This window comes from Alligator sinensis, unplaced genomic scaffold, assembly GCF_000455745.1.
Source record: "Alligator sinensis unplaced genomic scaffold, ASM45574v1 scaffold1273_1, whole genome shotgun sequence".
NCBI classification, from domain to species: Eukaryota; Metazoa; Chordata; order Crocodylia; family Alligatoridae; genus Alligator; species Alligator sinensis.
This window is the reverse complement of record NW_005842653.1, coordinates 160537-184221: the sequence shown is the minus strand read 5'-3', so window position 1 is coordinate 184221 and position 23685 is coordinate 160537. Positions and strand designations below refer to the sequence as shown.

Below are 23685 nucleotides of genomic sequence, written 5' to 3'. Positions count from 1 at the left end.
GAAAGAGTGGTTTTCTTGTGAGAATGTGCCCCCACACGTAATTGGGTATTTTTGTCTTTGGATTTCCGGTGTGCATTCATTCTGGTGTGCAGTTATTGTTTGGTCTCTGTGTATTTTCCATCAGGGCATTTGGTGCATTAGATGACATTATATTACATTTCTGGTGCAGTTGTAAGATCCAGGAACGCTGATAACTCTGTTGTAGGGTGTAGCAATTGTGGGGGTGGTGGAGGCGTGTTGGCAGAATTTGCATTTCTTGTCATGGCATGGTCTGGATCCATTTGGTGTGTTTGCTTCTGGTGATGAGGTTAGTGAGGTTCAGTGCTTGTTTGAAGGCTAGGATGGGTGGCTCTGGGATGATCTCTTTAGGAATATGGTCTCCTTCTAGTATGGGTTGCGATTGTTTGAGGATTTTCCTTATGGGTTCAAGGTAGGGGTGATGTCATAACCAACGGTGTGTGATTTATGGGGGGTTTTCTTCTGTAGCGCAGCAGTTCTTCACGTGGTATCTGGGTGGTTCTTTCAAAAGTGCGATCTATCTCTGGAGGAGTGTCCTTGTTGAGTGAAAGCCTTTTTAAGAAACCTACACATCTAAAAGCTGAAGGCATTTAGAGAACTGTGACCCGAAGTGTTTTTCCTGATTTATTTTTCTCTTGTATTTGTATTTCCTCCACATGAGATTTGTTCTGACTCGGTGCATGCGAATCTCACGTGGGAATGGATGCATGTCAAGTTACCTACCACCTGGCTGCCAGGAAAAGTCTAGTTGTACCCCTTTGTTTATGTGGCATTATGAGTGCTATGGTGTTTTGTACCTTACACCATAGACAGATAATGGGGATATTACTGAAGAGTCTGTGCTGCTTTCTTGTCTTCAGATACTTTTGTTGGAAAGCTTTTGTTTTGACTCTGTACTAGGAGCTAGTTGGAAAGTGTCCCCTGTTCTTCATCTCTGCTCTAGCAGTGTCCTGTAAATATCTGCATCTTGGTGACTTTTCTCCAGACTAGACTAGACATGGAGCCCTGCTAACTGGTGGTCAAGTCCAGCTGCTGTGGAATCATGGGGATGGGGATGGCTACTTCAGTGGTCATGTAATGTACATGAATATGCTGCAGCCTGATACCAGAAAGGGTAATGGGTACCATTCCAACAAGAGGATCTTGAAGTAATGGGGTACGCAGTTACATGGAATAAACTGTTAGAGGATGGCTTCTAGTTGAATGTAAGGAAGAACTTCTTTATAGTAAGGGTGACCAGAATCTGGAATAGATTTCCCAAGGAGGTGGTGCAGTCCGCAACCTTGTAAGTCTTCAAGAGGAGCCTGGACAGACACCTTGCTGGGATAATTTGATTTCAACATTAATTTGTGGCCAGAGCAAGGGGGTTGGACTTGCTGAACTTTTGAGGTCCCTTCCAGCTCTTATTTTCTATGATTCTGTGGGTGGGTGTTGCAGGGCGCTAAGGTGCCTGCTCCTTTAAGAGTGGAAGAAGCCTAGATCAGGGATGGGCAATTACTTTGGGCAGAAGGCTGCTTTGGCAAGCCATCGAGGGCTGCATGGCAGGCAGCCTGGGGCAGATAAATATTAATTTTCTAAAATTTTTAGGGTTCCTGTGGGCCAGGCAGAATGGCCTGGCAGGCCGCATCTGGCCCACGGGCTGCATTTTGCCTGCCCCTGGCCTAGATAGAGGGCCCTAGGAGCCAGGCAGAGCCTCACAGCTGCAGGTGGCCAGGGCAACAGGTTAAGGGAGATACTAGCTGGCATCTGCACCTGGTCAGCTGACCAGAAGGAAGCAGGGCCTTGAGCATCCCCAGCAGTGGGACTGGGAGAGTTAGTTCTCTGGCAGCTGCCAGGGGAAGGAGCTCCTGCAGGGGAGAACTACCCAGAGACACTGGTGGCCTGAACTGCTGCTTATATGGTTAATGGGGCTCCAGAAGCCCATAAGGTACCCAGGGCTGGGAGGCACTCAGTGCTTGAGGAGAAGTTTGTTTTTTTAAAGAGACAGAGTGTGACTTGCATTGTTTGTATTACGTTATAGCCCAGGGTCTTGTTTCTCTGTTGTCTTTTATACTGGTGGACTGGGATGAGGCCAACTGGGGAGGAGGAGGCCTCATAGGGGGCACACTGCTGTGTGGAGCCCCAGCACCAAAAAGGGCACAGTGACAGCGCCAGAGGCCCAGTGATATACCATCTGCGAGGCATGGGGCAGTTTTGGAGCCATGCATCTAACCCATAAGGCTTGGGGTGTCCTGCAGGGACCCAGCCAGGGGTCTAAGAACCCATAGGGTTTAGTGGGGTCCATCAGGACTGTGACTGCACAACAACTTGAGGGCAGCCTCCCTATCTATTATCTAAACCAACAAGACATGGCATGTGAGACTAGAAGGCGCCTGCAGGGCGAAGCTGGCATGGTCACAGAGCCCTAGGGGCATAATGGCCATCTCTGGGGACCCCACAAAGTGACAGTGGGTCATTCCACTTAGGCAGCTCTTTTCTTTCATATGGCATCATATATCAGCTTCCAAGTCTACAAACCACTGTCTGGTATTATCGTTGAATGTCCAGATTCTGTCTACCCCATCTGGGCATTCGTAAAGATTGCAGCTTTTGATTAAGTGCTGTGCTGTTCGTTGGATACCTCATTCACACAGGGGGCTGTCCAAGATGTTCATCTTGTGAAATGTTGTAGTTAAGTGTATAGTAGTAGTGAGAGAACTGCCATCAGGAGAGTAGTTAGGAATGTGTCCATGTGAATCAAAGTCAACACGCATGCTGGGATGTAGAATTTTTCTTGTTGCAGAAAAGGTTATTTACTGTAGCTGAAAGCACCAAATGGCTCCATTTTTTAAAGGCAGTGTTGGATAAACACACTAAGGCAAGCAAAGTAAAATCATTTTGATATAGCAGGCCCATGGAGATAGGCCCTAATTTAAATGGAAATATAAAGTTAAGCCATTTTTTTCTCCTTTTTTTTTTTTTTTACAATAGGTTGTCTGGGAGACACCCAGTTTTGTTTTAGATTCCGACAGTCTTCTGGCAGGAAGCTCTCAATGCATTGTCATCTGGACCAGTTGGACAGAGATTTACCAATCTACTTAAAGGTTGGAAATATGCTAAAACTAAAAAAGAGTTCTGTCATATTTGTTTTAAACATTCAGAAATACGCTTACATTTTAGTATAGATATGGTAACTCTGATCTAAACTCTGGTGATGCAATTGTATCACCAAATTTTAGACAAGTTATTTAGGAAACCGTCTCAAAGAGATGTTCTTCTAGATGTTTACTAGAAATTCTTTAATTCACCTTTGAACTTTACACTTACAGCGTGTATAATGGTGTCATAGCTTTCTCTTTCAATCTTGGGATTGTAGACTCTTTTTTCTTTATTAATAACATTACCCAGATGTTAACAGTCTGACCACTAACTGGATAATATAACTTTGACTGTGTTCCAGGCAACTAATTCTATTTATGTACATTTGTAGAAGATTTTTGGGTGAAATGTTTGTGAGATGGTAGAAACCTCAAGCTCGCTGAATGAACAAAAATCCTTCAAATGTTACAAAGCTAGAATCAGAACTTTCCTATTCAAATATATAGAATCTTTATAAATGTGGAGTAAATGATCTTTTTAGTATGTGTACTTGCATGATACACTTATCAACAATGGATTTTATAAGAACAACACAGAACATTTTAAAAAATAGGACATAATTTTTACTTTCAAATTATCATACTGCTTTTTTAAACAGAAAGACTCTGCATATTACTATGGCTACGTGTATTTCAGACAAGTTCGAGACAAGACCTTAAAAAGAGGCTACTTCCAGAAGGTAATTAAATGTCTTTAAAAAAAAAAAAAAATCTCCAGGGGCCATTACACTGTAATAAACCTCATTGGTGTGGGAACTGCATCTTCATAGTTTCTGTACAGTTCCATGCACATAAATGTGATTTGCCACCATGTATTGTAAAGCAGGGCTCAAGCTTTGGCTGCATTCCCTCCTGGGGCACATGGAAGCTCCAGTCCCTGCCTGGCCATGCAAGTGTCCCAGGGCCAGAGCTGCTAACACTGCTGTATGGCAGGGCAGGGGCCAGAGCTTCCACATGTTCTGGGCAGGGGCTGGAGTTTCCATGTGCTTGGGAGGGACTGAAGCTGGAACCTCACCTGACAGGAAGCAGTGGCAGGCAGTTGGACAGAAACTGTGTGTGTTTGTGATGGGGGCGGGGGGCTGGTAGAGAGCAGGGGTGGGAGACGGAGGCTGCAGAATGGAGCAAGTGTAGGGGCAGGCACTACAGAGGGGAAAGAAGCAGGGGCAAGCACCAGAGTACTTTCTCCCACTTAGAAAAAACAGTTTTGAGAAACAGCAGGTAGTTCACTTAGTTATTTGGCAGCATTAAGAAAAGGTGTTATTCTTTCTACATGATAAAATGAAACAGTGTGTTAACTGTCATTTAAATGACACCATATAGTCAGGTCCTTGAGAGTATTGTCCAAGTGCACACATTCTTCAGACCTAATTTCCTTTTTCTAGTAACAATAGTAGAACTTGTTCACGTGTTTGTTAAACAGCTTTAGTATTTGTTTACACATCCTGTGAAAGAAAGAAACTATACCAGACCTATTTGGGAGACAGGTAGTATACAGTTTTAAAACAGAAGAACATTGTCTTTGCTAAAAAGGGAAATCTTGGCATATTGTTCTGAAGAGAACAGGAATGGAAGAGTTTTAAGCCTCTCTGTGGACCAAGCTTTAAATGCTGTTCAAAGCTTTGTGAGAAAATATCCTTACTTATCAAATGTGATTCTTGCTGTATGTTTGGAGAGTTGTAATTGTGGGTAGAATTTGGCTTACAGAATACAAATTACTTTTAATGGTGATGATACAAAGTGAAAAAGGGACTCATTTCTTTCAGATTGTGGATTGAGTTGGCACACTTTCCCATTTATTTAAGTCATTTTGTTATTTGAGGAAAACTTGAAAAAAAATTAACACAAAAGTAGGGTTGGAGTATTGTTGTAGCTGTGATGGTCCAAGAAATACTTGAAAAGCAAGGTTTCTTTTTATTATATCTTTTCAGGGGGGCAGAGGTAGTAAGTCAGGCCAGAAGGCAGGGTAGATTTGCACTTTATAGATTAACTAAATCAGGGAAGAGAGACAGAGTGATTTAGTTGGTCTATAAGCTGCAAATCTACCCTATCTTTTATTGGAGTAATTGTACAGCTGAGCGATGTTAGGCAAGCTTTCAGGCACAGAATGTTTTGTCCATATGTCATTTTGAACCCAAAAGCTTGCCTAACATTTTTCTCAACTTTACAGTTGTGCCAATAAACGAAATTGCCTTGAAAACCTTGTGTCTTGATGCAAGTCATTTTTTGCAGCCAGTCTGCCTGCATGATTTTCTGTTTCTAGAGCAAGGCTACAAATTATGAAACAAGTTGGTAACTTGTTATTTGTAGGTCAGTGTGTAGTTGTTTTGCAACAAAAAGGTAATTACAAGTTCACACTTGAAGACTTTTAGTTAAATTGTATAGTATTTTAGAAAGAGACTAAATTAAAATGATATAATTATGCATTGGTGTTATATGCTCTCTTCCAGTCCTTGGTTCTCATCAGCAAGCTACCATATGTTCACCTCTTCCACACTGTGCTTAAGCAAATAGCACCAGAATATTTTAAAAAGAGTGAACCTTTCCTGGAAGCAGGTTAGTAATAATAGTTCACTATTCTGCAAAAGTGTTTCATAAAAATTGCAAAACTCCAGAGAACAAGTGAGCTAAACATAACATTTCTTAATCTTATTAAAAACAAAATATATTGCAGCTTGCATACTTTTCTATCTGGAAGAAATATTAAAGCTCTGAGAAGCTAAGTTGAAAAGTTTTTTGTTTTTTTTTTTTTACCTTCTAGACAATTTTAAACATTTACTAATCTGGTTCTTTACAAGGATAATTTGATGTTTCTCTTTGAAGAGCCAAAAGCCTTGTCTTCTAAGTATAGGGATCATCAGTGCAACACAGATTGCTGGCCTTAATTTTCATTGTTTCACCTTAATTTTCTCTTCCCCACAATTTGGATTCACTGTCTGTAAATACATTTGCTGCTCTTGAACTGAAAAGAAAGGAAGCATATAAGGAGAAGGGAGTTGGCCTAATGGCCAGTTTATCCTTACAGGAGATACCGGGTGGCACTTCTGAATTTCCAGAACAGCTGGCAGGGAAAGTGAGAGTTTAGGTTTGCCTTCATTTCACCAGAAGCAAGAAATTATCAATAACAAGTGCTTCAGCCCTATGTCAGTTGTGAGATGTATTTCCCATTCTGGTCCTAATATGGTGTGTCTCACTCACCCTGAACCACATCTTGTTGCTTTGTGCTTCAGTAAACAGCAATCTGGGAATCCACTTTTGGTGGGATTTGCATTTGTATGTTGTACAGCCGTTCAAATGAATGTATTCCAACCTTTGATCAGAAAAACAAATATTTTCTTTTGTGCTTAAACCTGGCAACTGTTCGACTCATTAATGGTAATAATAATAATAGTGGTATTTAATGAGGGTATTCATATTTATAATTCTATAAATGCTAGAAAATCCAAGATGAAAATCTTTACAGATAAATTGCTTTAATATTGATGTTTCACTAATACTTCTTGTTTGTATCTTCTTTTTTTTAATTACCCAATGTGAGTTTTGTGCACAGAGCTAATTTACCTACAGTATTTACTTGAATATAAGATGAGGGTTTTCCTCCCCACATTCAGCATGGGGGAAAAATATCTTGTCTTGAAATCAAGAACAGGCCAGTCAAGCAGTTGCTGTGGCTCCAGGGGCAGCCCAGGATGGCTCATGTGGCAGGTAGTGGGGCTGTTGCAGAGCATGGAAAAGGGGCATGTGGTATGGGGGGAGCACAGGGGAAAGGGCAGAGGTAGTGACTAGATAGAGTGGAGGGGGGTGGTGTGGGGGAAAGGATGCATTAAGTGAAGGGGCACAGAGAAAGGGACACAGAGCAAGGGGAGCATAGTCTTTCCCCTGTGCATTGTACACCCACCCTCCGACATCCCATCCCCTTGCTCTACGCATCCTTTCATCTGTGCTCCCTCCACACTGTGTGACCCTTTCCCTTGTTTCCCCAACACCGTGCACCCTTCCTCCTGCATCAGGAGGGGTGTGCAGTGTGGGAGGAGCATGGAGGAGGTGTGGGGAGGGGGCACACAGTGTACACAGGAGTGCAGGGTTAAGTGTGTGTGCTGCTGGGGGACTCTCAGAGCAAGAGGAGCATGGGGAATGTGGGGAAAGGGATGCCTAGGGCACAAGAGAAGTGGAGCACAGAGTAAGAGTGCAGGGAAGTGGTGCAAGGGGAGCACAGGGAAAGGGACATGCAGAGCAGAAGGTGTGGGGAAAGGGACACAGAGTGGTGGGGGAGCTGCTGCAGCTCCAGCCCTGACCCTGACTGGGAGGCTGAAACTGGAGCTGCTACTGCCTGGCTTGGCTGCATGCTCTGTGCCCCCAGTGGAGATGGAGCAAGAGTAGTTGCAAAGGTAAGGGGCAGGCATGAGGGGTAGAGAGGGACAAGGGGCACATGGTAGGCTGCCTGCCCCCCAACCACTGTTTTCCTTGCTACTTCTTTTCCTGTGGCAGCAGTAGAGGCTTGTCTTAAATTCCTCTCTCCCAACAACTAGGTTCTAGACATGGAATATTAAAACATTTATAATTTTCCGTGTCTACAATCCAATAATGGGGTGGGGTGCTATGTTAACTTCAGGGTTGTCTTAGATTCAAGTAAATATGGTAATCATTTATTCTTTTTACTGTCTCTTAGATAAGTTTGAACAGTGCCCAGGGAATCTTTACCCTGATTGGGGTCTCTGGCTGCTACTGAATACAACTCTTAAATTAAAAGTAGACCGTGTTACCCTTTCTTACTAAACCAACTGAATAACTTGAGTGTAGTGATAAGTCTCTAAAATATTTAATTGGAAAGGTGACATGGGGTGACACTGGGGATAAGTATTCAGTTAAGACTTGAATTTTGTGCATACTGAACAGTTTATTTGAACAGCTTGGAGCGTTGCAGAGATGGCCTGTACATACGCTGAACATTTATTTAACTGTGTTTTTCAGTTTGTAGTGATGTTGATCGTTGGCCCCCACCAATTCCAGGGAAAATACTTCAGTTGCCTATTATGGACATTATAATGAAGGTAAATGTGTTTAATTTTCAGCTTGGATTTAGTTGCATTTACTGTATATATTCAGTGTGTTCTGCATTGTTTATGCTTAGGAAAAGATATAGATGTGCATTCAGCTCCTGATTAAGTTTGGGAGGATCCAGATTAAATATTTTGGGTTCTTTGGAAGCAAGAACATAAGTTGGTAGTGAGCGGGCCGGGAGCGCCCCGAGCCCTTTTTCGCGCTGCACGCGGGCTGTGGCCAGCAGCCCGGGCACGCGGGGGTGGAGAGGGAAGGCCTTCGCTCTGGAATTAGGCATGGACGCGTATCGGTAGTTTAAAAGATTGTTTACTTACACCGAGATGGCAGTGGTGTAGGCTGGAAAGCTTGATTAAGTTGCAGTTACAGACAGACACAACACAGACGGTCTCGTGGAGGTTGCTAGGCTCCACGGTGCAGAGCTCCGGATGCTCTGGGTGAACAGGCCACCAATGTAGAAATCGTAAATACGTCTTATATTAGTCGCGCTCGAAGACGGGAAGAGGTGGGCAGTGGATCAGCCCGCCACGCTCCTCTGGATCTCACACAGGGTTTCTATTACCCTGCCATGTATCCAGAGTCCCCACGAGATGAATGTGGAGTCCTCTTCGGCTTGGGCGGAAACTGCTCAAGCCTCTTATACGGCTAACAGGCCAATCATTAGCTGCCACGTGTGAATAATTTAGCACTAGCCAATCACGGGGAACGAATTTGCATACCGGTGGCGGGAACTCTTTTGCACCGTGCATTCCTCTTGCAACTCGAGCAATGCGCTCTGCAAAAGAAGCTGCAGAAAAGGCGGGAAACTGGTCCCTGCACCGGGGTTTTCCTCTGCAACAGGAAACTCCCGTGCAATGCTCTGCAACTTAACGTGGATAATTCTGATGCCGAAGCGCACACACACACAATCATGCCTTTTGGGTCATGACAGGTAGATGCATCTATGTTATCACTACATTTTCATACACAAATATAATTCTAGTCTGCTATTATTCTAGAATATACTTTCCAAGTGGTTTTCATACCAAGTGTTGTTAAAGAGTCAAAATGGGTGTTAGCAAAAATTTTACGATATTTAGTACCAAACTCTACTACATAAATGGAACTCCAGTGTAGTTAGGGGTACACTGATGTATATGCTTAAAAGAAAATATGCCCTATCCCATAAGTTAAATAGCCTCCTAGTCAATGTGTGCTTTGATAGTCTCAGAAGTTAGAAAGTTTCAAAACCGCATCTACTGTCAATCTTAAATAAAATTAACTATTTCTAAGGAAAGCTATAGAAGAAGCTATAGCTAATGCATGCTAGTCCGGGAAAACTGCAGTGAGCAGATGCTCAATTAGAACGGAGGGCAGCTGGCCACCAACGTTCCTTTGTAGGTTTGAAAGGATTCCATGCAGCACAGTTAGAAATATGGATGATTTTCAATTTCATGTCTAAAGGCATGTGTGTTTGCAAAGAAAAGTCTCTCTGAGGTAATTGTAGAGAATCAACTGTCACTAATAAACCAGTGATTTCTACCTGGCAGGTGTCAGACTTGTCCTTTTAAAAGGACAGGAAGGACCCCAAAAGAGATTTCAGTTTTCAGACACACGAATGGAGAGTGCTGTTTTATAATGGCCTTGTTATTTTTGCCTCTTACATACAAACGGTAATCAATATCAGGGCTGTTTTTCCATTATTGTTAGACAATTACAGCTTCATTTTAGACTGTACTCTTGATCCTCCGTTCCACAGGCTCTGCAATGCATGTGTGCCTTCAGGCAATCCAATAACAGCCACAGATTATGAGGGCAGGAGCTACATTACAATTTTTCAGTTTGGTTTGGTCGCAACTAGTACTTGCCAAAAAGTCTGGGGTTTGGAGGAAAATTTTCTAATGGCAATTTTAAACTGAAAACTATAAACCTTTCTGTCTTCTCTTCGGTTCCTTCTGGACAGCAACATCTGTGGTATTTTAGAAATTTCTTATTTTTTGCTTTGTCTTTTAAAAAGTGACTAGTTGAATTATTTGCTACGAGTTTTTTATAAGATTAAAAATGACACTGAAAAATTCTTAGCTATAACATTGCTGGGGGTGGGGAGGGAGTTATGCATGCAGGTACTAGAAAACAATTTAAGCACCACGTGAGTGACTTTTTTGAACATTACATCCTGTCTCATGGGTGATGTTCTAAGCTTAGGTTTAGTTGGATATAAGGGAAATTAATTCCTAACTTTTTAATTCCAAAGGTGCGGATTCCAACGTGTCACGACAAGCCTGGAACAACTCAAATAGTACAGTTCACGCAACAGGTAGCGCTCAGATATTGTTATGGTTCAGAACAATGAGAGAGCTCGTATCTTTGTTTTAAGTGACCCTCTCAGCTGTGTTAATCTGTTGTGTTCTGAAGGATGAATTATTCAACATCAGTTTTCTTGGTCAGCTTTTCAGGATAAATAAATGAAGGCAGCCTGTATTATGGCCTTACCTGTACAAACTTTAACAAGCTTGGTAATAAAGCTATGTCCATTTTAAGTTGTTTATTTTTGATTTCTAAATGGGGGTCAGACAGTAACAGATATGTTATGTTGCAAGGAAAAGTGGTATTGTAATGAGTTTAGTCAGGCCCCAATCTGTTGAAGGTTTTGAAGATCAAACTGCATATATTTACTTGAACATGGAGAACAAATGTCAACAACCTCCTATTTACAAGGAGCACCACTGTGCTACAGTACATGTCTCTGCATCCTTGTGTCTCATTCTCTGCGCAGTCTGATTTATTTCCCGATACACTGCTCCTTTAAACAACATTTTAAGGAGGAGCAGCAAATCTGCTTCTTTCATGTATTGATATGCTGTGATTTACAAGGTTCCCTCCAAGCTGCGTGTGTGCACAGCCACACACAATTGAATACCATGCCACGCACTAACTTATTAACGCCGCACACCTGCCCGGAGAGGAGCTGGGCTGCAGTGTGGCAAGGCAAGGTGGGTGCTGGGGGCTGATGCGGGCTCTGCTGGCACTGGGGAACTGCTCTGCTTCCCAGCCCCAAGGCCATGTGCCTCCTCACTCCCAGAGGAGGGACACATGCAGAGTTTGACTTCCCCAGATCTCAGATTAAATGCTGCAAGCAGCAGCGGCTCAAGGCAGCCAAGAGCACATCCTGACATTTCACTCCTCTTCAGACAGCTCTCCTAGCACCACTGTTTACGCAGCCCAGTGCACCATGGTCAGATTTATTTTGGTTACCTGCAGCAGGGAAAAGTGCGTGGGACAGAGCAGGGTGGTGCAGAACCTGGGTCTGCATCGGAGGAAAAGGAGCAGGCGCAAGGAATCATTCCTAACCATGATGTAGTTTCGGGGTATGGTTACACCTGTGTTGGTCAAAGGACATGGGCAGACAAGGTGCTTTGGCTAAATTATATCACATTTACCCAAAGTACTTTGTCTAACTATGACATAAGATTTCTGCATCATGAATGGGGAGTCCGCATTACTGGCTCTGAGGAACTGCTCTGCTCCAGCCCCCAGTCTTGTGCTTGGAGGATTATTGCAAAATCTATTGCATGAGGATCCATTACATGAGGATTGAGTTGACTGGCAGAAAAGCAGCTATATTTGCTGTGATTAATTACTTAGATGTGATATGGGAACATAAAAGCTGCTTGCAGATTTAAAAAAAAACAAACAAAAAAACCCCAGACAAACTTGCCACACTTTACCAGAAGAAGCCGCACATTACTTCAGCCTAGCTCTGCAGTGTCTGTGTAAATCGGGTGCTTCAGTTGGGCTCTTTGATACATTTATCTAAAGCTGAGTCAATCGGCTATTAGATAAAAGCTCCAAAAGAACCCCATTAAAGCACCTGATCTATACAGAAATCAGACCTGGGTTTAACTAACACTGTGCCTCCTCTGGGCATGTGCTCCTTTGGGCATGTGCTGGGCTTGGCACAGGTGTGCAGCGAGTTTAAAGTCCAGCACCAGGGTTGTTTCTAACGTCTGCAAGCAGCCAAAGGGGTGTCTGCAGGAGAGAGTGATGATGTACAGAAATGTAATGATTCACAGAACCTGTTGACAAATCTCTCTCTCTCAAATGGAATTCATGAAGGGCTTATGTGATTTGTTTCTGGTGAATGTTCAATAAACCGAAATGTCAGTGTATCTTTTTCTCCTTTCTAAACATGTTTGCAGTTTCTGTGGCTTGATACTAGAGCAATGGCTTTGTCTAAGTGGTAAAACAAGATGATTGTAGAACTAATTTTGTCCTAATTTGTCAAAGAGGAAAAATGGGATTTTTATTCCTTTGTTCAGTTAGATATTTTATCTCAATCTAGGTGCATGTGCAATTACAACATGAAAAGTAATGGAGCAAAAGGACCAACAGTTGATCTGATAATTCAATCCCCCATAAAATTATCACTTCCATTATACTAATTTAAATCCCTCTCTCTGAGCTTAGGAAAGTCATCTTTTCCTGTGTCCTTTCGCAATGAATGCTTGGCATCATCCTTGTTTTAATTATGGAGCTTTGACTTGAGTACCTTGGATAACAACTGCAGTTCTATTTCCCATGGAGAAAGGAAATTAATTCATAAGCAATATAAGGCTTTGAGAGATGACCAACATCTTAAATTCCCTTGGAAAATAATCAATAGTAGGCATAGACTTTCATGTACTCAGGAGCTAAGTTCTCTTAAAGTTGTCTTTTTAACTGTGAGATTTTGATATATGGAGTATAGTTTCATTAGCATCTAGTCACTACCTCTGCCCTTTCCCCTGTGCTCCCCCCATACCACATGCCCCTTTTCCATGCTCTCCAACTCTCCTGCTACCTGACTAAAAATTGCTATTTGTTGAACAAACCAAAACACCACAAGCTTTGTTTTTAGCCATAAGATGAAAACATATACTTAGCCAACTGGTCTAGCTGTACTTTCAGATGATAAAAACCAACAAAACCTTGTTGGTTGAAACCTCCTAAATATTTTGCAACCCTTCTGAGCTGAAATACTTTGCAACCCTTCTGACTTGCACTAGTTCAAGAAACTTTTATTGATGATATCCTTCATTTACCCTTAGTACAATTAAATAACTGTTTTGGAGAGTGCAGAGCACATACTCTATATTTGAATAGTGTCTGCAAAACAGGGAGGATAGCTGTTTTAATCAATATTCATGCCGCCTTGCATTATGTACACTGAAAGTTAATTTTCTGTCTTTCAGACAGACTCTCAAATTGCTGTTGCCTTGCCCACTGTTCATGAAGTGGATCTTTTCAGGTAAAAATTTGACCTGATTTTTTTTTTCCAGTAGTTTTGAATGCCTACAAATCCAGGTACAGTTGATGGCATCCTCAGAAAACATGACTTGGGTAAAAGGCAGAACAGTTGTAGCACCTTTTAAACAGTTAACTCTAACTACATTTCCAGTGTAACAAATAGGGATGTGTTCTGGAGGGGGTGATGCTGGGACTAGGGAAGGGGCAGGGGAGGGGTATTGCTCCTGGGGCTACACAAGGCAGCAAAGCAGAGGGCACTCACTGCTGGGCTGCAGTGTGCTCTGCCTGTCCCCATTCACCTCTGCTCCTGGGCTGCGCCATGCCCTGGTGCAGGCAGCTGGCATTAGCTCCTGGGGCCACTGCAGCTGGGGCTGGGGTGAGCGCTGTGCCCTGTGCTGCCTGGGGCTCTGCTTGTCTGCGCTCACCCCAGCCTGTGCTGGAGCAGCCGATACCAGCTACCTGTATCACGGCAAGGTGCAGCCCAGGAGCTGGGGTGAACCCAGGCGGGGCGGGGGGGGCAGAACACAGTGCAGCCCAGGGGCTGCAGGCAGCTGGTGCTGGCCACTCCCAGGGCTGCCGCAGCCAGGGCTGGGGTGAGTGGGGCCACGGCCTATTCCCCTCCCCACGCAGACTTACCTGCTTGGTTGGGGGGTGGCATCTATGCTGATCACATAAGAGCAAATTTACCTTGCATATAATGAATTATGGGTCTAAATATGCTCATCATATGAGAGTGAATTTGCATATAAAGAACTTGCATAAATCGAGGGAAACCTGTAATAATCAGCTTGAAAAATGGGAGAAAGCTTAATATAATTTGGTGTTATCCTTTTATGGCTAGATATGTAACTTAACTAAAATTTGTATTGCTTTTGGCAAGTTAAGTATATTGAAAATGTCCACACACTCTCTCTCTTAATCTGTTTTCAGGTGTTTCTGTCCAGTGTTCTTTCATATCCAGATGCTCTGGGAACTTGTGTTGTTAGGCGAACCACTTGTTGTCATGGCACCATCACCTTCTGAGTCTTCAGAAACTGTTCTGGCTCTTGTAAGGTAACTGTGACAGCTTCCTTACAGTGATCAAATGATCAGAGGCACATTAAAGTTAAATTGAGCCAAGAGCAGCATTGGATAACCTCTGCTGAAGCTGTACATATTTAATGCTGTTTTGTCTTCCTCCACTAAATACTTTATTGTATGTGCGCGTACATGTATATATGCGTGCGTACATACATGCATAATACTTTTTTATATATATTTATGTGTGTGCATACTACATTTATTTTCTCCATTTCTGTTCCACAGTTGTATTTCACCTTTGAAATACTGCAGTGATTTTAGGCCGTACTTCACAATACATGACAGTGAATTCAAAGAATATACTACACGTACACAAGCCCCGTAAGTATGCTTAAACCACTGTTGTAAAACTATCATGTGCAAGTCATGATTTTGTATAACGCTGACAGTGGAAACTAACTTTTCAAGACTGGAAGGAAACCTGTTACTTGTTTTGACACTAAGCTATAGCTGAGTATTTTAATTGGAGTAATTCTTACTACTAAAAAATAAAGGTAAAGCCTTTTGTCATAATCTTGTAATCATCTCATATTTGGAATAATACTTGAAGTCGACAGGACTTCTGTATTCAAGATTGGTAAAAGGTTTGAACTCTCATTTAAACCTTTGAGCTAACAGTGTGCCCTTGTTGTTAGTAGGAGTGTTGCCAGCAGGGCAAGGAAGTGATTCTTCCCCTCTATTCAGCGCTGGTGAGGCCACATCTGGAATGCTGTGTTCAGTTTTGGGCCCTCCACTACAGAAAGGTTGTGGACAAATTGGAGAGAGTCTAGCAAAAGGCAACAAAAATGGTTAGGGGGCTGGATGATGTGACTTATGAGGAGAGGCTGAGGGAACTGGGGTTATTTAGTCTAGAGAAGAGATTTGAGAGGCGATTTTAATACCAGCCTTCAACTACCTGAAGGGGGGTTCGAAAGAGGATGGAGCTGGACTGTTCTCGGTGGTGGCAGATAACAGAACAAGGAGCAATGGTCTCGAGTTGCAGCAAGGGAGGTTTAGGTTAGATATTAGGAAACGGGTTTCTACTTTTGAGAGTGCCTTTTTTAAAGAGGAAGAATTCTGACAAAGCAGTATATCCAAAATACTTTAACATCGACTGGAAACAGGTTTCTACTTCTTCCTAATATCTAACCTAAACCTCCCTTGCTGCAACTCGAGGCCATTGCTCCTTGTTCTGTTATCTGCCGCCACGGAGAACAGTCCAGCCTCATCCTCTTTCGAACCCCCCTTCAGGTAGTTGAAGGCTGCTATTAAATCCCCTCTCAAATCTCCTCTTCATAATTGCTTATAGATCTTACTGTGACCTTTTTAAATCTACATGCAACTCTCCATGGGATCCCAATCATAGACTTGTATTAAAAATATATTTTATTGAAATATTGTAACTTAATTGGGGGTGTGCTGTTTTTTGTTTTCTTTACTCATCATTTTCAGAATAAGATTTCTTTAAAGTCTGAAGTCACTGTTATATTGACATTGTGTTTTGTTTGTTTTTTAAACTCTTTCCAGATAATGTTCCAGTGGAACAATATCTAAACATGGATACTGTATTTCACGGTCCTGTTATTTTTTAGAAGCTAAATTGCATATTACATTATCAATCCCATGGAATACACAGTTATAGTTGGTTAAACTTTAGTGACCTGTCCCTGAAGACATAATTCACTGATGTATACCAGAGTGAGATTTTTTTTTTTTTTTAAACTTCTGGTTTAGTATCATTTGTTTTGTGAAATGGAGCTTGCATCCATGTGTTTTCTTCATTAAAAATTTAAGAGTGGAAACAGGTTTCTACTTTTGAGTGCCTTTTTTAAAGAGGAAGGATTCTGACAAAGAAGTATATCCAAAGTACTTTAACATCAACTTTTCAAGAGGATTTTTTTCTTATAATGAAGCTTTGTTTCGCTGTGCTATTCCCTTCGGAAGTTAGAGACTTTATTTTTTTTAAAACAAAAGGTAAACTAAATCTAATGAGCTTAATTCTGGGGAAAAGGAGTTATCGTAAAAGCCCCTTTAAAGACTGAAAATACCTTTTCTCAGAACAGGTGCACAGGTAGCACCAGCACACAGTTCTTCATATTTTAATGCCAGCGTGCTTTGCGCTTGAGCTAGAGAAGTGGTTTGTACAGGTGAAAGGACTTTCTTTCCCAGTGGTAAAAGAAGTGCCAATACAACCTTTTTTTGTAATCTAGATACCTGTGTCAAGAACTGGAAAGACCACTTAACTCGCATGAAATAGGACTCGGTAGCCATGAAAGGATCCAGTCACTAGGGGTGTCTACATGTGGTCTGGAATGGGAGGAGGGGTGTTTTAATTTGAGTGGCTCCTGGACAGCTGCTCTAATTTAAAATGCTGCAGCATCACATGTATTCAGCTTCCCCCACTTCAAAATGGCTGTGGGGGGGTGCGCTTTAACTAAAGCTCATTCAAAGAGTTTTAGTTGAAGCCGCCCTCTCCTCCTCCTCCTCCTTCCCCCCCCCAAATTTGGAAATGCGAGACACACTGAATACATGTGATGCTGCAGCTTGCCGGAGTGTTCCAGTTAGAACGCTCCAGCAGACTTGATTATTTGGAGCACGTGTATAGGCACCCTAGCAGCTTAGGCTAGGCTAGATATGAGCCAGTGATGTACAAGAATCTCTCATTATTGATCCTTTGAGACATCCAGTGTTCTTATTCTTGTACTGCTTTTACCACTTGAGATGAACCCAGAAGTTAGTGTAAAGCAAAATATGTTGTGTTTGAGTTTCTGTGGGATGGCCAAGTTAAGTTTTTTGTATGTGTTTTATTTAACATTCTCATGAATGACCTGGAAGAGGGAATAAATAGCATGGCAAGGCGATTGGAAAATGATAATAAATAGAGTGCACTCCCAAATAACAGTGGGAAATAAAGGAACAATTCAAATAAGCTTGAAGAGACTAAAAATGTGAGTAGAAGTCATAAATTTTGTGTGGAAAACAGGAGCCAAAACATGGGAAAACACTTCTTTCCTTCAAGTATGTGCATTTCAAAACAATGAATCTGAAAGATTTAGGGTGGAAAAGGTCAGCCAGGCAGAAATCTCAGCTTACAAGATCTGACTGCAGAGATGCTGATAGAATTAGAGGCTGCACATGAGAAAAGGTCATGGAGCTGTCTTGTGAGACCCTGAAATTGCACCAAGTTGTGAAGTCACATGGTTAGGTTTTGTGATGTCCTTCATGAATGTCTATAGGTGTTGGAAAAGCTGAGTAACACAACAGTACAACTGGGCAGCATTTAGCTAAGAATCAGCAAAATGTGATATTTAGTAGTTGTGCCCCTCTTATTACTTTATAGGTTTTAAAGTAAGATGCATCTGTTCTGCAGCCCTTTGAAAGCTTACCAAAGGAAAGCTCTAAGATGGTAATGCTTCGTCATATGTTGGAAACTTCTTTCTTTGTGTTAATATAAACTTTGAATAACTTTCAGTGTTTGTATTTATTAGGGGGAGAGAAGCTATTGTTTTCATGTTTAAAGAACCTTTTTTTTTTTTTTTTTCTTTTCAGACCCTCTGTCATCTTAGGAGTGACAAATCCTTTTTTTGCTAAAACGCTTCAACACTGGCCACACATTATTCGAATAGGAGATATTAAACTTCCAGGTAAAGTATAAACTCTTCTACAGTACTCTACTATAGGCTATATAAAATATCATACCTTTCCTTTAATGAAATCTTAGATGCTAAAGCAGGAGCCGTTACACTTGCATGCTGCTTTATGAAGCTATTTGTAGGTCTGAGTTTATGTAAAAAAACTCCATCTACGTTGCACGTGTAACTTAAGGATGATAAGTAAATTCAAGTGCTTTGTGTCACTTTGTCACATCCATCTAGTATCCATCTCTATGTCTTTGAGGTAGGAAGCAGTAATAGCCATTAGCTTCCATGTTTGTTCATTGATATTTAAATGTGTTCTGCTTTCATACCTCTACCACGAGTGTAACAGCTGAAACCTTCTGCTCAAAGGTAACATTTTACTAACTGTCACTAAACATGACCTTTAGTCTGTGTGTATTTTTCTTCTTGCATTTTCTTTATTTTAGAATCAGAAAAATATAGGACTAACAGTTGCTAAAAAGTACACACAGTATTACTCGTAACCATAAAGCTTAACAATTGATGCAACAGTAGTGTGAAATTACACATTCACCAGTGTAGTTTTTAAACATATTAAATGTTAAGTCATTACAGCTGTTAAGTTTGATTTTTTTTTTTTTTCTTTACCCCAACTGAAATCTGTTAGCCTCTTGCTATCCAAAAGGTAGCTTCCCAGCCAACAGTAGTAATATTATGCATCGTTATGATTGTGATGTGAAGTAGAATCATAGAAAATTAGGGTTGGAAGGGACCTGAAGAGGTTATCTAATCCAGTCCCCTGCTTAAAGCAGGATCATTTCCAGCTATATTATCCCAGCCAAGGCTTTGTCTAGCCAGGTCTTTAAAAATCTCCAAGGATGGAGATTCAGCAGCCTCTCTGGGTAACCTGTTCCAATGCTTTACTACCCCCTTGTGAGGTGTTCTTTTGTTTGGTTTGGTTTGGTTTGGTTTTTTTCCCTAATATCTAACCTAAACTTCTCTTGTAGCAACTTGAGACTGTTGCTCCTTGTTCTGTCATCTGGCACCACTGAGAATGGTCTAGTTCAGGGGTCAGCATAGTTTTTAGGCAGAGTGCCAACAAACCTGGAAACCTCAACTTGCAAGATGTTGGTGTGCCAGGGGTGGATGGCAGGGGGACCTGGATGGGGTCCAATCCTTGTTGTGGCAGCACAGCCCTGGCCCTTTCTTTGCTGTCCACCCCAAGGCTTGCGTGCATCCACTACTGGCAACAAGTCAGGCCAGGTCTCCATGGACCCCGGTGCAGGTGCTTGTAGCCTCCCTGCTGCATACAGCCTGGGCTTCATGGTTGGCAGCAGGGGCATGTCCAAAGCCCAGGCCATCTGTGGTGTTCCAAGCAAGATGGCTTTGTATGCTATGCTCTGGCACGTGTGCCAGGGGTTGCTGACTCCTGGTTTAGTTCCACCTTCTTTGGAACCACCCTTCAGGTAGTTGAAGGCTGCTATTAAATCCCTTCTGTCTTCTCATATCCAGACTTAGTAAGCCAAGCTCTCTCAGCCTCCCTTCAGAAATCATGTCTCAGCCCCGTAACCATTTTCATTGCCCTCCATTGGACTGTCTCCAGTTTGTCCACATCCTTTCTGTACTGAGGGGCCCAAAACTGAACACAGTACTCCCAGATGTGGCCTCACCAATGCCGAAGAGGGGAAGAATCACTTCCCTTGATCTGCTGGCAGCGCTTCTACTAATGCAGCCCAGTATGCTGTTAACATCCTTTGTAACAAGGGCACACTGGCTCATATTCAGCTTATTGTCCACTGTAACCCCCAGGTCCTTTTCTGCAGAGCTGCTGCTTAGCCAGTTCAAGTACCTGAACTCAATCCCCCTTTGTCTAGGTATGTACGTTTATTCTGCTCTGGACCAAGAATGTAGATGTTACTTAAAGCCAGCATATTTCAGCCTGAAATGCTTTTTTTGTAAGAAAATATTCAGTAGTGTTCCACTTCCTGAGGATAATCGTTGGTATTAGCCTTGGTACTGTTTTCACCAGACCTTGAGAAGCTTTAGAAAGAGGAGGAAAGATAATTAAAGTAGAAATTCATGGTCCCATAATAAGGTAGTAGAAAATAGATTACCTGTCAAAGCTTCTTTAAAATCCTAGTGTACAATTGAAATTTGTTTTAAAAAGTTAGTGTACCACTTCAAGGTCAGAACACTGTTCAGCCCAAACTTATGGCCATTTTAATCAAGTGGATCCTGATACACAAATTTTCCTAAAGTGTTTTTTAACTTTTTTATGTGCAAAGGTGAGGAGAAATCTCTGAGCAGCATCTGTACAGCTTATAGTACTGCACTTGACTGCCCCTTTTGAAAGCTAGTGTTCAGCTCAGTGATTCTCAGCTAGGGCGCCACAAGATCCTTTGAAGAGTGCATCTGGGGCATCATGAGAGAGAAGCCAGGTGTGAGGAGGTAAGCAGATAAGGGCAAGCTCAGGCAATTCCTCCACTGCCTGCCCCTCTGCAAAGAGATGAGCACTATAATAAATAAGATGCTCAATTCACAAAAGTTATGAAGGGGGTGCCTCAAGTCTAGTGAGGGGTGCCTTGCATCTGTTGAGTGGTGCCCCAAATCTAAAAAGGTTGAGAACTGCTGGTCCAGCTAAACATGACAGCGAAGTTGTCTTATTTTTGACTCTACAGAACAGCATCAGGCTCCTTTGAACTATTTATGAAATGTCAGCAGGGTGCAGAGATTCTTGGCTAGAGGAAGAAGCAAGAGGTCCTACCTCAAAAACAAAAAAAGTCAGTGCTTGCCAAAGGGAGCATGCCCTGGGTTTGGAAGCTAGGAGGCTGAGTTCAGGTCGTCTCTTCTGACTGCTCTTTATATTTCTGGGTACTTCACAGTTTTGTGGTTGACCAAATGTTTACTTTCACTGAAGGCTTCTGCCCCAGGTAACCCAGAGGGGGAACTGGATAAAATGTTAGAAAATTAATGGAGAAGACAATCCTTCATTACTATGCATGGATTTTTTTTTCTTTTGTGACCATGCTACAGGCATCTTGAAAGAAAAATGGACACTTTTTTCACATTTTCTCCAGTTGAGTGTTTTTATTTGTAATGCACATCAGTTAAATGAAAAGCCTGTAAGACTATAAGCAGTCTGTGTATTAAAATTTGTATGAATATATTTTAGTTCAAATGACTACCTACATTTGATACCTTTTATTGTACAGGTAATAAAAAGGTTTTGTAAACATTTGGTGTATTAATTGTGGTTGCATGTATTAGAAGAACAGGACTGACAGTTGTGATGGTATTAAATATATTTGCAGGAGAAGTTCCAAAGCAGGTGAAAGTGAAAAAGCTGAAGAACCTGAAGACTTTGGATTCTAAACCTGGTAATACATCATTGTTTGCACTTAACCTAAATCTTACTGTTGATTCCTTTAAAAAATATGCATGGTTTGCTTTCTGGCTGTATACCCTTTTTGTTGTTTTTGTCTTTTAGGTGTTTATACATCTTATAAACCATACTTAAACAAAGATGAAGAAATTATAAAACAGTTACAGAAGGTAACCTTAAATTTGTTGACTGAAACTATTTTGAATGCTGCTTGTCCGTCCTTCCTCTAAGAACCTAGAGAACTGAGATGATTAATCAGTTTTTTTTTTTCCATACTCTGTTTCCAAACCTGTACATTTCACAGTTGTGAAGTTTTCAATATGGCACTTCGAAGCTTTAACTCAGGGGTCGGCAACCCCCCACACGCATGCCGAGTATGACATGAGAGGCCATTTTCCTTGGTATGCCACTGCCAGCCTGGGCTCTAGGCAGCTGCTGCCAGCTGGGAGCATGGGCTGCTGCCAGCAGGTGGCTAGGAGGCTGCAAGCCCTGCTGCAAGCAACCCATATACTAATATGCAGTGCACCCTGTCATGTACCCCCTGCCCTCATTTTGTTGTTCTGGCATGCCAGCACTCCAATACCTTCCACAATAGACATTGTGGGGTTTTTTGGCACTCTGGCCAAAAAATGTTGCCTACCCCTGCTTGAGAATAAACTTTCTCCTAGAATTTCTGTTTCTGATTCTAGATGAATTTAAGGTGTAGAAGCAAATACAGCTTAAATAGCAGAGAATCATTAGAAGCTGTATTAAGACTATTACATTTAATGTTCCATTTGAATGTTTTTTTTGACAGTGCCTTAATTTATTTTTTATAAACTTTGGGGGGGGGGGGTATTTTTTTTGATGGACACATGCATTGATGGAGCATACATCTGGTCATGCAGTTTCCCCTCTCCTTAATTATTCAGTAACTAAAAATAAGTCTTGTTTCCACAATGGGTATTAATAGGTTACTACTGTGTCTGCTTCTTATAGGGTGTACAACAGAAACGTCCTGCAGAAGCCCAGAGTGTAATTCTTCGGCGTTATTTCTTAGAGCTGACACAAAGCTTCATCATTCCATTAGTAAGCTGGCATTTATCGTGTCTGTTACTTAACACACACGATGTATTTTTCTACAGTGTCCAGTTGTTACAAAAAGCTAGCATTCTGCACTAATAACTTTTTTTTATTAATTTTTCTAAATGTAGTGTTTCTTTTATAAAAATCTGTTTCTTGTATAGAGCTAGAACAGGGGTTGGCAACAAGTCTTAATTCACGTGTGTCAGAGGATGGCACATGAGGCTTAGCACACCACAGCTGGCCTGGGTTCCCCTGCCACTGGCTATGGAGCCCAGGTTGCTTACAGCAGGGAAGCTGCAAGCCCTGCTGTGAGCAGCCCAGGCTCCATGGCAGGCAACAGCTGCTCAGAGTCCAGGCCAGATGTGGTAGGCAGACACTAAACTGGTCCCACTGAGTACCATTCCTCATTCTCAAACCCCTTAGTTACTGGAGTGAATTCTTTGCTACCTTTGCTGTTAGCTGGTTGGTTGTTTTCCTTCTACCCAGAACGGACTACTTTGTAAAGTATAGTGAAGGCACACTGATTTTTATATAAATGCAAGCTGTTAAACTAGTTTGTTACAATAGCTTGAGAACTGTTTTAGGTACCCTTTGGGGGTTTTTTGTACAGCTGCATGAAATTTTGAACAAATGAACTATTAATGTGAACTGATTTTTATACTGGCTGCAGCATCACATTTTTATTAAACTATTTTTCTTTGTCCTCAGGAACGTTATGTGGCTAGCCTTATGCCCCTGCAAAAGAGCATATCACCATGGAAGGTAAGGAAATTGTATTCAGAGGATCTGAAAATACTCTAAAGAAAGCTAAGGTTGTAAGTGGCTGAGAACTATTTCTCTTGTAGAGTCCACCACAGTTGAGACAATTCAGTCAAGAGGACTTCATGAAAACACTGGAGAAAGCAGGACCCCAACTCACCTCAAGACTTAAGGGAGACTGGATAGGGCTTTACAGGTTGTTTATTTTTTTTATTTTTTTTAAAACCTGAAATCAAACTAAACGTATTTGGAGAGAAATCAGTAATGTTATGTTCTCCTGGGTGAACCTTTTTTTTTTTGGCTGTACTGCAGTATTAACATTTCTGAT

General features: G+C 41.8%; 1 protein-coding gene across 1 annotated transcript in view; it reads left to right on the top strand.

The window, feature by feature from the left end:
* Window positions 1-23685, top strand: part of DENND6A (DENN domain containing 6A) — a gene marked incomplete at its 5' end in the record, with an annotated part of 40238 nt that overhangs the window by 11703 nt on the left and 4850 nt on the right. The window contains 14 exons of the mRNA XM_006033678.2: window positions 2989-3101; window positions 3755-3835; window positions 5603-5708; window positions 8124-8203; window positions 10444-10506; window positions 13421-13476; window positions 14406-14528; window positions 14781-14876; window positions 18084-18178; window positions 21463-21528; window positions 21639-21703; window positions 22512-22601; window positions 23307-23360; window positions 23444-23553. Coding sequence (XP_006033740.2) covers window positions 2989-3101; window positions 3755-3835; window positions 5603-5708; window positions 8124-8203; window positions 10444-10506; window positions 13421-13476; window positions 14406-14528; window positions 14781-14876; window positions 18084-18178; window positions 21463-21528; window positions 21639-21703; window positions 22512-22601; window positions 23307-23360; window positions 23444-23553 — 1198 coding nt within the window. The remainder of the gene's footprint in view (window positions 1-2988; window positions 3102-3754; window positions 3836-5602; window positions 5709-8123; window positions 8204-10443; window positions 10507-13420; window positions 13477-14405; window positions 14529-14780; window positions 14877-18083; window positions 18179-21462; window positions 21529-21638; window positions 21704-22511; window positions 22602-23306; window positions 23361-23443; window positions 23554-23685) is intronic.